General features: G+C 30.3%; 2 protein-coding genes across 2 annotated transcripts; one reads left to right on the top strand and one right to left on the bottom strand.

The window, feature by feature from the left end:
• The first annotated feature begins 4,308 nt into the window (after nt 1-4,308).
• On the top strand, nt 4,309-7,042 carry LOC106390613 (CBL-interacting serine/threonine-protein kinase 23-like). The gene is given in 14 exon segments (NM_001315872.1): nt 4,309-4,542; nt 4,632-4,694; nt 4,773-4,844; nt 4,923-5,030; nt 5,120-5,200; nt 5,293-5,346; nt 5,434-5,559; nt 5,712-5,801; nt 5,918-6,037; nt 6,134-6,259; nt 6,344-6,460; nt 6,564-6,620; nt 6,706-6,780; nt 6,917-7,042. Coding segments are annotated over 14 exon segments (1,449 nt in total).
• A 4,169-nt stretch (nt 7,043-11,211) lies between these two features.
• LOC106394453 (auxilin-related protein 1-like) lies at nt 11,212-13,202 on the bottom strand. The gene is made up of 5 exons (XM_013835024.3): nt 12,701-13,202; nt 12,074-12,599; nt 11,883-11,972; nt 11,615-11,794; nt 11,212-11,499 (listed from the first exon to the last, which is right to left on the bottom strand). The coding sequence occupies exons 1-5, from the start codon at nt 13,165-13,167 to the stop codon at nt 11,455-11,457; spliced, it is 1,308 nt and encodes a 435-aa protein (XP_013690478.2). The 5' UTR covers nt 13,168-13,202; the 3' UTR covers nt 11,212-11,454.
• Between the last annotated feature and the right edge of the window lie 1,329 nt (nt 13,203-14,531).

Below are 14,531 nucleotides of genomic sequence, written 5' to 3'. Positions count from 1 at the left end.
TATCTTAACAGATTAGAGAATAATCTGGCATAAAAATTATAGAAAATTGCCAGTAAATATTAATAGAATATATTGGTTGCTTTCATATATTAATTCGTAAAAAAAAACTTGAATTTTTGATATATTTACATACTAAAATGTAAACATTGTCTATGAATGACTTTTATCTTATGAACTAGAACATAATTTAGACTATCATACAAAAATGTATTGTCAAATGCTTATAGTTATAAATATTAATTTATTCATCTTTACCACTTTCATGGTACCATTATTCATCTTTACCACCATTAAAGAGACATTTTTAAAAATATCGTATTCATTAAGTGGCAAAAAACTCTTATACATTTGTTATCTATATATATAGTAAATAAATATTTAAATAAATAAATAATTTTTTTTTATGTTTTCGAATTATACATTTCAAATTTGAACTCTTTTATAAAAAAATTTTGAATTTTTTTTTCAAATTTTTTTTTGAAAATTCGAAAATTAAGTTTGAAACTATTTTTTCAAAAATTTTAAGTATGTATTTATATATTTCTAGAATCCTAAATTTCACATTTCAAAAAGTTTACCCAATCTCTCAACTCTAAATCATAAGTATAGATTAGTTAACTGTAAGAGTATAAATGTATTTTATCTTTCACTAAAAATGAGAATAAAAATGGTTAGTGTAAACATTAAAAGTAGTAATATGAATGTGGTCTTCGTGGAAATTTTCCTGATTGTAACTACATGTAAAAGCATATTATATTTCATATTAGTGTATAGTATATCTCTATTTATAATCTCACGTCATCTAAATATTGAGTAATATAACTTTTGAGTTCTTTCTATTGTTCTCAAATGGTCTAAAATTAATATCAAAATGATCAGTATATTAGTATTATGATTAGGCCAGATTTATATAAGAGTTATTCTTGGGTTCACCAACCAATAGGATTTTATTATTTCAAATTCGATATTTTTTAAAAAAGGAAATAAAATATTGTCAAGTTATATTATGCTTTTAAAATAAAAAAGTAAAAAAAAAAATAGTTACAAAAAAAAGAAGTTTTTTTAAAAAATATTGTTAACGTCGCCAGCAAAACACTAAACTCTAAATCCTAATCCCTAAACCCTAAATCTGAAACCCTAAACCTTTGGGTAAACCCTAAACCCTTGGGTAAACCCTAAATCCTTGGATAAATCATAAATTCTAAATCAAAAACACTAAACACTAAAATCCTAAACCCTTGAGTGTTTTAGTGTTTAGTGTTTTTGATTTAGAGTTTATGATTTATCCAAGGGTTTAGGGTTTCAGATTTAGGGTTTAGAGATTAGGATTTAGGGTTTACTTTTTTCCTGATGACGTTAAAAATATTTTTTTGTAATTACTACTATTTTTATTTTTTATTTTTTATCTTTTTATTTTAAAAACATAATATAACTTGACAATATTTTGTTTCTTTTTCTAAAAGATATTGAATCTGAAATAATGAAATTCTATTGGTTGGTGAACCTAGAGATTCACCCTAGGGAGTGAACCCAAGAATAAGTTTTTATATAATAGTAGGGAAAACCTAGTGGCAAGACATTAATACTCATATATTAAAGTATCATTTCATGAGCAAACGTTAGTATAATTATATTATTTATATATAAATGGTTCGAAGATTGAATATTGAATACGTAAAGATTTGATGGTTTCGTTTGTGTTTTTGAAAACGTGCAGATTTATTTGCTCGTGAAACATGATGTGTGCAAGTTAATAGTGTAGTGAGAATTAGATAAATTTGCAAACCAAACCCAAGAACTATAAGTTTGCAAACTATTATTTTTATGCCCAGACCCAAGAACTATAATTTTGCAAACTATTAATTTGAGTGGCATAGATATGTAATTATTTGTGGAAGCACCGTAATCTAGTGGTTATGGTTTAAAGGCTTCTACACCCAGGTTTGGGGTTCAAATCCCAGACTATACAATTTCTTGCAGATTGCACATGAAATCCAGGTTTCAATTCCCGGAGCAAGCGATTTATTCAACAATTATGCGATTACGGAAGAAAGGCTTACAAGAGTTTCTCAACATGGTGCAAGTAAATCCGGCCAGACGTGATCTTCATAGGACGGCTCAAATGAGGCAGTTAGGCGTAGATCCTCATAAGTCAGGTAGTATTGTCGGTAATCGAATCATCTTTGTAATCTTTCTCATAATTGTAATATCTAAATAAATTCCCGACAAAAAAAAAATATGTAATTATTTAAGGAAATTCAGGGTTAATTTCTATTTGTACTTCAGTTTTAGTAGTTTAGATTAATGACATCAAAAAAATATTATTTCAAGTCTTTAAGAAGTTAATTAAAAGCCTTCACTATCAGAATAACAAATAGATTTTAATACTTTTTGATGATAATAAAATAGCAATGATTTATATAAGTTTTCTTGTTGCTTATTTCCTCAATTTTGTTCTAAAATAATTATCTTCCTCAAATCTTTATCGTTTATTTATTCTATAACAAAGAATTTTGTTTTATTGATTGTTATAATTCGCTCTGGTTAACCAAACTAACTTAAGTTTGAATAATAAAATAACGGCTTGACACTGAAAATAAATTCACTGGTGCTATTTAAATTGAGCACCTTGCAATTTCCATTTTAAACACTGATTTCATACTGAATTATATAAATCTGGAAAGAACACGTTAAACATGTTCAATTGATGCTTGTGACATAGTAATGAGTAGACATTTATCCTCTTGTCCGTACGGACAATTTTTCATTTTATAAAAGTATAATTTTATATTATCGCAAATGTTTTAAATATATAATTTACATTTTAATGTTATATATTGTGTAACTCTGTAATCTAATTGGTTAAATTTCTTATTCGATATTCTTTATATATAATGATTTATTTTATACATTTTTATTTGTTATTATATACTAATATATTTTTGAGTTGTGTATAATAAATTCATAATATGAAATAATCAAATAAAGAAGCTCCTTCAATATATACTATTTAACAATAATAATTAATATAATCAATTTTTGATAACAAAATTACAAAAATCCAGTTTTTATACGCCCAATCTGGATATGTTTCAAAGTTCACGGTTTGATCCGGCCTGACCAACAATTTGGTATGTTTTTTAAAACAATGCTAATAGTATAGTAACCTATTAGGTTATTACATTAACAAAAATTGTGCAATAATAAACTTAAAAAATTATGTTTTAGAGTTAGAATATTCAAAATTTATCATCTTTATATGAACCATGATATTTAGAATAATTTATATTGAAATGAAAATATTATTCAAACGGAATTTGTAAATTAATTACATTTAGAGTTTACAATTTATTATTACTGAAAATTAGATTTTAGAATATATTTTTTGAGAAAGGGTGCTAGATTTTAGAATGTTTGTTGTAACTTTAAAATATTTTAGTGGATTTTTAGTAGAAATATAAATATTAAATTCTATAGGTTAAAATAAAATTATAGAAAAACATTAACTAGAATCCTAATAGTTTGCACTAATTCCTAGAAACTCATATAAATTCATTAAAAATAAAGTTCTTTCAAAAACGATAAATGCTACTCCAGAATGAACAGATTCCTTTAAACATCAGTGAAGTGTTTTAGGTGGTACCGGCTCATGAATGTTAAAGAATCTGTGGACATTACCCTCACCTACTACTGTTTGTATATACATCTACTGAGTCAACTAAAAAATCGTTATACTAATAAATACGATTCACAATCACATTAGTTATTCGAAAATGTAGCTATTGCCGACGTATAGGATGAGAGAGAGATACAACCTTCCTCGTATAACCCCTAAACAGAATTAAATTAAAAATTTATAAAACATTAAATAATCCGAAATCAATAATAAATCTTAGAAATTAATTAATTAACTTTAAATACCCTCCTCCCTCGAATCAGTTACCTAGTAATAGTATAGTTCCCCCTTCCTCTCCATCTCTCTCTCTGGCGAGTTTTCATTACAATCGGCTTCGATTTTTCTTACAGCCGAGTTTGCGTTTTTGTCAGACCTTTTTTTTTTCTTTTTTTTTTTAATCTTCCGTTAATATTGAAAGTTTGGTCTAGATGGGTCGTCGGCTTCCTCCTCTTGGTTGGAATTGAATATTCTCCGCACACGAGAGTTGAAATATCCATGTGCAGATCTAAAAGGATGAGCGTTGCGAAATCTCAGGTATGGCAGCCATGCAAGAAGAAGCGTTCCTTAAGCCAATAACCCAATACCGATCTGTGCTTTAGTATTATTAGTGCGATATATATATAGAGAGAGAGATGGCTTCTCGAACAACACCTTCGCGATCCACTCCTTCTCGATCGACACCTTCAGGTAGTAGCAGTAGTAGTTCGATTAGTAGGACACGAGTGGGTAAGTACGAGCTTGGAAGAACACTTGGTGAAGGAACCTTCGCTAAGGTCAAGTTCGCTAGGAACGTTGACAAGGGAGAGAGTGTGGCTATCAAGGTTATTGATAAAGAGAAGGTTTTGAAGAACAAGATGATCGCTCAGGTATTATTATTATATTATCATTAGAAAAAGCTCTCTTCTTTTCGATTCAAGGTTTAAACTTTCGATTTGGGTTTTTGTTCTTTGTTAAGATTAAGCGTGAGATCTCGACAATGAAACTCATCAAGCATCCGAATGTCATCCGCATGATTGAGGTTTGGTCTGAATCTCTATATGTAACATATGTGCAGTCACATATATGTATATTAAAAGATTTTATTATTTTTCTTCAGGTGATGGCTAGCAAGACCAAGATCTACTTTGTGTTGGAACTTGTTACTGGTGGAGAGCTTTTTGATAAAATTGTAAGCTTTCTCAAATCACTGAGTCTTGTTTTGAAGTATAAGGACTTGATTCTTCTGAGATTTTGTGTGTATTATTAGTCAAGCACTGGGAGATTGAAGGAAGATGAGGCGAGGAAGTACTTTCAGCAGCTTATTAATGCAGTGGACTATTGCCATAGCAGAGGTGTTTATCATAGAGACCTTAAGGTTAGAGGCTATATTATTATTATTATTATTTCTCTTGCGGTTCTTGTGAATAATGTGTTGAATCAAGTTACACCACCTTCTGGTTGCAGCCAGAGAATTTGCTTTTGGATGCAAACGGGACTCTGAAAGTTTCTGATTTTGGATTGAGTGCACTACCTCAGCAAGTCCGAGTAAGCCTTGTTGATCTATTTGATTTCTTTTCTTAATTTGATTAAGTTTCCCATGAGTCATTAAAGCTGATCTTGTGACTCTTCTTGTTTAGGAGGATGGGTTACTTCACACAACATGTGGAACACCAAATTATGTTGCTCCAGAGGTATTGTCTACTTGACTTCTAAGATTCTTTTGAAGCTTCAACTCTATTTCTTCTTCTCGTCTCAGTAACTCTCTTTTGTCTTTATAGGTAATCAACAACAAAGGTTACGATGGAGCTAAGGCTGATTTGTGGTCTTGTGGTGTGATCCTCTTCGTTTTAATGGCTGGTTACTTACCTTTCGAAGATTCTAATCTCACGTCACTATACAAGAAGGTGTTATGCTTTATTCTTCTTCTTCGTTTACCTTTTTTTTTTTGTTTTTCACTAGTGCACATTCATTTTGCATGCTATGGGAAAAGAGTTCAAGTTTTGCACGTTATCAGCATAACATGCCACCTGAGTCTTTATTTTTTTATGATAAACAGATATTTAAAGCCGAATTTACCTGCCCGCCTTGGTTCTCAGCAAGTGCTAAGAAGTTAATTAAAAGGATTCTCGATCCTAAACCAGCAACGGTATATTTTTCTTAAACCGTCTCCTTTGTACTATGCCATTATAAGAGGCAAAAGCTTCTACTGTAACGGCTAGATCTGTGGGTTGACACACAGTGTTGTTTTTAATGTTGATACAGAGGATCACATTTGCTGAAGTCATTGAAAATGAGTGGTTTAAGAAAGGGTATAAGGCTCCTAAATATGAGAACGCTGATGTCAGCCTTGATGACGTTGATGCAATCTTTGATGAATCAGGGGTGAGTAAAGCTACTGTTTTTTAGTTTACCAGTTTCTCAAAGAAGGTTAGTCTTGGCTGATTGCTTAGTTTTGTGTTTTTGTTTGTTTGGTTATAGGAGTCTAAGAACCTTGTTGTGGAGAGGAAAGAAGAAGGACCTAAAAACCCAGTAACTATGAATGCTTTTGAGCTCATCTCAACCTCCCAGGGTCTCAATCTCGGCTCACTTTTCGAAAAACAAATGGTACAGAACTCTGATAAATGATAATGATCCTTAGATTGTTTGATAAAAGTAGTCATTCTGAGTCATATGCATCTTTGATTTCAGGGGCTTGTAAAAAGGAAAACTCGGTTTACTTCGAAGTGTTCAGCTAATGATATAGTCACAAAAATTGAGGCTGCAGCAGGGCCTTTGGGGTTTGATGTCAAGAAAAACAACTACAAGGTTTAAATATTGTTTACATATTCATTTTTCTATAAAAAAAATTGTTGTATTCATCTGTTTGCATCTGTTTATACCCTTTTACCATTTTTCATGAATCATGTAGATGAAGCTGCTAGGAGAGAAATCAGGGCGCAAGGGTCAGTTAGCAGTTGCTACTGAGGTTAGCTATCTCATCTACCAGTGATCATCACTCTTCTTTATGATGATGTGCCCTGATTTAAAATATAATTGCCATCTACTTTCAGGTTTTTCAAGTAGCTCCATCGCTCTACATGGTTGAAATGCGAAAATCAGGTGGTGACACGTTGGAATTTCACAAGGTATGCAAGGCTCTATAACACTCTTCTCTAATTCTATTGAAAGAAAGCTCGTGCTAGTTCTTGTTTCACTTGAAACCTTACTGATCTTATCAAATAGTGTTCCAGTAACTGATTTTGTGGCTCCTTTCTTTATTAGTTTTACAAAAACCTTACCACGGGTCTTAAGGATATTGTTTGGAAAACAATCGACGAAGAGAAAGAAGAAGGAACTGAAAGTAAAGTATCAGCTGGTACTACTAATGGTACTGTGGCTGCTTCTTGATACCGGGAAATAATCAGTCTGCGTTTGATGCATTTTTATTTTATTTTTAAATATAGATTTTGTTCGTTTAATATTTTACTTTAGTACTTGGTGGGTTTTGAAGTTATACAAGCGTTAAAGAAGTGGAGTAAAGCTTAAAGTTTGAAAACCATAATGGGGGAGTGCTTTTTTTTTATAACTAGGTTAAGATCCGCGCCTTGCGCGGAATTAATATTATATATAAATTATTTTTAAGTATTATATATTTTTTACAAATTATGAAATAATAAATAATTAAAAATTTAGTAACTATTATGTATATAATTAAATTAGTACAAATACTTAAATAAATTGTATTAATCCACACAAACACTTTTTTCTATTCTATATGGTATAAAATTAAGTATAAATGATATTAACATAGATATATAGTACATTTTTAATATTGACATTTGTTAAAAAATATTTTAGACTCATATTATTTTTGATCATTTGTATTTAGTTATAACAAATTTTTTAAATCAATGATAACAATAAAACATTTGTGGGATGTTTAATAGTTTTAGTAATTTATAATTTTAAAAACATTCAATGCAAAGTTTAAAATCTAAATATTAAGTTGTTAATAATTGTTCAAAATGTTTATCAAAAAAATTCAAAGCAAATTCAAAATTAAAATACTTATTTATTTTATATGGTTATAATTTTTTTTAAAAAAAATATTAATATACATATATATATAATATTTATTAAATGAGATTTCCTACTTATGTAATTTCGTAATCATTTGTATCTTGTTATAACATAAATTTTAAACCATGGATCAAAAAAAATTTAATGTGAGATTTTTAACAACTTTAGTCATTTATATTCGTTTTTAAAAATTCAAAATATAACATATAGGAAAAAATCTAAATTTTTATTATATAATTAATGTGGTTGTTTAATTTATTTTAATAAGTTAAAATTTAAAAAAAAAATGATAGAGAATAGACTAATTTTTATCAAATCTTTAAGTGTCATATATACTTTAGCCATATTAGGTAATTCCGTGATTTTTATTTAAGGAAACAATGAAGAACATTTATGATTAATTTATGGTTAGTTTAATAAAAAACTTATTATATATGTATATGGACCAACATATTTTTCTAAGAATTTTAAGAGTGATTGTGGTGATGACATGTGGTTACAAAAATATGTTGTAATGCTTCTCTTTTAATATATAGGGGATACCAAATCTTGTTTGATTGATTGATTCCTTGGAATGTTGTGAATAGCATATGCGTGTGCGAATACATATTTGGTTGGTATGAGAATCGATTTCTACACCATCGGCTTTCACTTTTGAGTTTTGACAGTGAGGTTCGATAGACATTGCAACACAAAAAAGTATATACAAATTTAACCAACAAATCGAGGAAGAGCTACGAGACAGAGAATGTACTTAACAAACCAGACAGTGAGAGAAAGTCACTGTCACTGGGCATATATAAATGCTTTAGTTAGTGTTCAGGAAAGACTTAGTTACCTGAATACCAACGGCTGCTGCTAACCGTGGACAACTCAAATTCTTGCACTACAGTTCATAGATAGGTTCAGACGACAATTACCAAACTCAAAAAGAGTTTCAAAATGAATTGAAGCGTCACCTTAGGAGCAAATCCACATTCATATCCATAAATGTATATATAAAAGACGAAATTAAAGGAAGAATCATCCTCAGAATTGTGGAAAACTAATATCTCAGCATCATACAAACTTTGCATTCTACTTCTGTAGACTTGTACATTATAATAAATATGGAAACACTTAGATAATTTAACTCTTTATAAAATAGATATATCAACTCTTTAGTTAACTAAACTCTATGAAATATAGAGCAACAGTTAGATATGTCCCCTTCCTTAAATATGTAATCCATCTAGTAATCTTAGGTATTTATCGTTTTTGAAATTCGTAAGTATTTAAAAGAGGGCTATTGGTTCTTGGATTTTACTGAATTCAGAAATCTAAAATTGTTATAGTATTAGTGATTTTATTTTATTTGTCAAAGAATTTTGTTATTTAATTAGTGACTTTTAAATACTAGTTTAACTATGAGTTATCAATCACATAAATTAAATTACGAATCAATTTTAAAATATATCTTTGTAGCTTTAGAAAGATTTATGTATCAAAAATACAAAGCCATAAATCCAAAGAAAAGCGTATAAATTTGTAAATATTTATTAAAATATTTTTAAAACAGTAGATAATTAAACTCTCTATAAACTTAAAGTATTAACTTTTTAACAAAAACTATGAAAATTTTGTTTTTAACTAGCTCTATGAAATCTAGTGCAACAATTAGTGATGTCTCCTACATATCATAGCAGTCTGGTCATCATACATATTTATTATTATTTGAAAATCATCCAAATATTTAAAAGAGGGTTATTGGTTCTTGGATTTTAATGAATTTACAAATCTAAAAACTGTTATAGTATTAATGTTTTTATTTTTTTTGTCAAAACCATTTTTTATTTATTTAGTGATTTTTAAATACTAGTTGAACTATGATGTTATCAATATATAAATTAAAATATCGAATCAATTTTTAATGGATTTTTGTAAGTTTAGAAATATTTATATGTTAAAAACACAAAGACATAAATTTGAAAAACGTATAAATTTTTAAATATTTATTAAAAGTCACTTTGTTGAAACAGTAGATTATAAAAATCCATATATGATAGAAATATCAAACTTTTGACAAAAACTATCAGCTATTTAAAAAAACTAAACTCTATGAAAAAAACTCTATATAATCTAGTGCAACAATTAGAGATGTCTCCTTACATGTTTTAATAATCTAGTAATTATAAATATTCATTATTATTTGAAAGTGATCCAAAATTTTAAAAGAAGGTTATTAGTTCTTGCATTTTAATGAATTTACAAATCTAAAACCTGTTATAGTATCAGTGATTTTATTTATTTTGGTCAAAATCAGTTGTTATTTATTTAGTGATTTTTAATTACTAGTTGAAAATGATGTTATCAATCATATAAATTAAATTATGAAATTGATTTAATTTTTCTTTTTAATTAGAAAGATTTCTATGTTAACAAATTCAAAGACATAAATTCGAAGAAAAGCGTACAAATTTGCAAATATATACATTTTTTTTGAAACAATTGATAAATAAAATCTTTATACATAGAAATATTATTTTTGAACTATATATGATGTTATCAGTCATATAAATTAAATTACAAAATAGATTTTTAAATTTAGAAATATTTATATGTTGAAAATACAAAGACAGAAATCTGAAGAAAAGCGTACAAATTTTCAAATATTTATTAAACTCATAATTTTTAAACAATAGATAATTAAACTCTTTATAAGATAGAATATAAACTTTTTAATTAAAACTATCAACTATTTTCTTAAAACTAAACTCTATGGAATCTAGTGCAACAATTAGAGATATCTCCTTACATATCCTAGCAATCTAGTAATCATAGATATTTATTGTTATTTGAAAGTCATCCAAATATTTTAAAGAGAGTCTTTGGTTATTGGATTTTAATGGATTTTAATGAATTTAGAAATCTAAAACTGCTATAGTACTGGTGATTTATTTTTTTGTCAAATCATTTGTTATTTATTTAGCGATTTTTAAATACTAGTTTAACTATGATGTTATCAATTATATCAATTAAATTATGAATTAGATTTTAAAATAGATTTTTGTAAACTGAGAAAGATTTATATGTTAAAAATACAAAGATATAAATCCGAACGAAAGCAGGCAAATTTGTAATTATTTATTAAAATTCATTGATTGGATTTTGAGATCATTAAACTTAATGAAAATCCGTAAATCTTAAATAGATTTGAAAGTTAATTAAAATAAACAAACACATAGCATATTTTAATTGTAAACACAAAACATCTTTTAAATATGTACTACTGTAGACAATATGACAATTGGCTCGGAGAGTGATAGAAAGATCAGATGGTAACCTAACTAATGTTCTTTATAGCTTTTTACAAAAAAAAATATTGTAAATTCTATCTTCGCAAACTTACACGACATTAAACCAAAAAGAAAAAAACAAGAAGAATATATGTATATCGAAGAAAGAAAACAAAAGTTTGATATATTTGACAATGAATCTATTATTTTCTTATCCATGTTCTACTCGTTTCACGCATTAGTTTGTTTTTCAAAGTAGTTTTGGAACATTTTGTTGTTTTCTGTAAACAAAAACATTCACAATGCAACAACACATGGGAATGTTCATATGAATTTTACAATCATTCCAGTTACAAAAAAAAAAAAAAAAAATTTTACAATCATTAAGAAAACAAAACTCTGCTATTTTCCCTTTTCTTATTCTTCTTACATCATTAACCGGGAAATGATTTGCAGACTTTGGTTTTAGCTTGAGAGTCCTTCATTTGTTACATACACAGCCCAAGCTTCCTAAAATTGCAAGAAGCCAGCTTAGAGTTAGTGAAAAGAACAAGAACCAAACCTTAAAAGCGAGCCGATCTCGGTTTTTATTTCGTTAATTTATGATCAAAACCGATTTACATACCTGTAGAATGGAGAATACTCTGCTGGCGACAGACTTCTGAAGAGGTGAAGTTCCTCCTCTCTGTTGAAGTTTATCAGGATGTAAACAAAGCCGAGCTTTTTGGTAAGCTTTCTTCACTTGTGACCCATCTCGAAGATTTGCCAAAGGAATCGCATGCCAATTGCTATTTGACCATAGAACCTGAATTAAAATACCGGTTTGGTCATAATCAGTAACCGGTTTACTTAATCTGAGACAAATTAACATATATTCGAGGTTATTGACGTACGTGATGTAAAGTTGAGAGTAGTAGTCTAATGTTGGTCTCTTTTCCGGTTAACCAGATTCTTATTTCTTCATCTTTAATCTCCATCTCCATCTGCAATTAATTCAAGAAAAAAGATGATCATCTATCTAAAAAATAGTATCAAAGTATCTCTAACTATATGGTTAACATGGAAAATGATAATCACAACTAACCTCTTCTTCTGATTTGGCTTCTTCTTCTTCGCTTCTTCTAGAATCAATCAAATCTTGTTCTGTTGGCTTTGCTTCTGGTCGTTGAGACCTCTCTTTAGCCCAAGCTATTGCTTCATCCATGTCGTTTGAATCCGAGTTTCCTCCTCCTCCTCCTCCTCCACTTCCTCGATCAAACCGATTTGAGTTTATTTCGATCACGTAAGAGCTCATCTCTTCTTCTTCCTCTTCTTCCTCCTCTTCGGTCATTCTTTGTTTCCCCTCACTTTCGCAGATGAAAGAAGAAACAGGGGAAGACGCAGGAGAGCTCGGTCCAAAATCATCCATTCTCCTGAAGGAAAATGGATCCAAGCTCATCGTCTCCGGCGAGGATCTTCTTGATCCGCCGAAGTGTGGTTTTTTGTAATAAAAATCGGATTTTTCCGGTGTGTTCGCATGGCCGGAAAATGAGTCGTCGGATGTTGGAAACGCTTGGAAACTCTGTTTCTTTGATTCCCGCTTATGACTTCTCGACGGGACGTTTAACGGTCTACACAAAAAAAAACAGAGCATACTAAATTACGGAATTATCCTCAGAAAAACTGTATTAAAACACCTTCTCGTGAGGGTAAGTTCGTAAATGTAGTTCACCTGAGTCTAGAGGTAAAAGAAGAAAACCCGGCTTCATCGCCGGGACCCGCCGCCGCCGGCTGATAACGAGGACTAACCTCCTCGGAAGTGAGCACCGACGAGGATTTCGACCTAGATTTAGATTTCGCAACCGCGCTCTGCTTCTGGGATCCCTCTCCGCCGAACACGCCGTCGTAAAACCCCTCTCCGCCGGACGGGATCCTAAACGCCGGCAAGTTTCTGCCGTGAGATTTAGAGGACGGGAGAGTACCGCCGGAGCGAATCCCCGGGGGAAGGAAAATCTCGTCGTAGAAACAGTCGGAACGGGAAAAGTCGCCGGAGAATTTGCGAGTGAGGACGCTGCGTGGCGGACCGCCGAAGACATCGGAGAAGTCTTCAGCGTCGATGCGAGCGTCCATGGATTTGCGAGCAATGGAGAAGAAAGGATCAAGGTTTAAACCCATCTTCTTGCGCCACGATTCGTCCATTTCGCCGGTGATGTTTCCTCCGGTCAGTTGAAATGGTTATGGAAGAATGAATTGAAGTAAAGGGATGTACACTGACGTACTCTTTATATAGTGGGCAACTCAAAAAAGATTTTTTTATTGTAATTATTAGTTCTAAATTTAATTTAAGGATAACATTGTATAGGACACTGTTGATACTTGATAGTACACATTTTATGATTTACCCCAAATAATTGATCATTTGGATTTCCGTTAGCAAAAACTACCTCAGTAGTTGAAACTGTCCTAAAGTGAAATATAAGTTAGTAAAAGTGACCCAGGATATAATATTCTCTACAAATTTTATGGTATAATATGGTGATTTATTGACAATGTACATTCACATGTTTGAATGTACATATATACACATTTCCATGTATGTACAGAATTTTGGCATGGTGACCACGAGTGTCTTTGGCGGAGGAAGCCAACATCGTCTCTCTCATGTGTTAACTTTTAGATCTTCAAATTTTCTGTTCCATTTTTCTTAGAAAACAATTAAAAATAAATTTTGCTAACTGGAAAGAAAAGAAACCAAACAAGTAGTTTCTAGTTTTGAGTTGGTTAAAAGAAATTACCTCACTAGCAACAACTGTCTTACAGTATAATAAAAACTTAAAAAGTGACCCTATATGTAAATTACTCTAAAGTGATTCTCTCTAACTCGACTCGCCGAACCACCTCCATGTTCTTTTTCTCCTTAAAAACAAAATTCAATTAAAATATAACTTAATTTGGGTAGGAAATTATTTTTGAAAAGTTAAACTCATGAAGAAAAGGAAGAACAAGATTTCAGGAAAAAGAAGATAAGAGAGAAGACAGTGGGTTCTATTAGTTGGGATATTTTGTTGTAATCAGAAAAAGCTAACCAAATAATTGATCATTTGGGTTTTAGTTAGCAAAAACTACCTCAGTAGTTGAAACTGTCCTAAAGTGAAATATAAGTTAGTAAAAGTGACCCAGGGTGTAATATTCTCTATATAAATCACTTTAAAAACTTAAAAAGATCGGAGCAGATGACGATGACGATGCTCAATTACGGCGAGTCACGACCAGATGAGATGACGACGAAGCGGCGAGCAGAGAACCAGTGTCCCACGGACAAACAACTGTAGCAACAGAGACTGAATTTGAGCTTTGTCCAAATCGACCGTATCATCTCCACTAACTTATCTAAGGACCTCTCCGGCCGAATTGTTTGCCTAAAAAGTGACCCTATATGTAAATCACTCTAAAGTGATTCTCTCTAACTCGACTCGCCGAACCACCTCCATGCTCTTTTTCTCCTTAAAAACAAAATTCAATTAAAGTATAACTTAATTTGGATAGAAAATCATTTTTGAAAA

Source organism: Brassica napus, chromosome A7 (assembly GCF_020379485.1).
Source record: "Brassica napus cultivar Da-Ae chromosome A7, Da-Ae, whole genome shotgun sequence".
NCBI lineage: Eukaryota > Viridiplantae > Streptophyta > Magnoliopsida > Brassicales > Brassicaceae > Brassica > Brassica napus.
The sequence above is the reverse complement of the archived record's forward strand: the minus strand, read 5'-3'. Positions and strand labels throughout refer to the sequence as shown.

Bases quoted from the DNA above. Each gene is read 5' to 3' on its own strand.
- LOC106394453 (XM_013835024.3), bottom strand. From the start codon at position 13,167: ATGGACGAATCGTGGCGCAAGAAGATGGGTTTAAACCTTGATCCTTTC. The intron at 11,973-12,073 runs GTTAGTTGTGAT...AATTAATTGCAG, and splicing joins AAGCCAAATCAGAAGAAGAG to ATGGAGATGGAGATTAAAGA. The intron at 11,500-11,614 runs GTATGTAAATCG...TTGCAATTTTAG, and splicing joins GAGTATTCTCCATTCTACAG to GAAGCTTGGGCTGTGTATGT.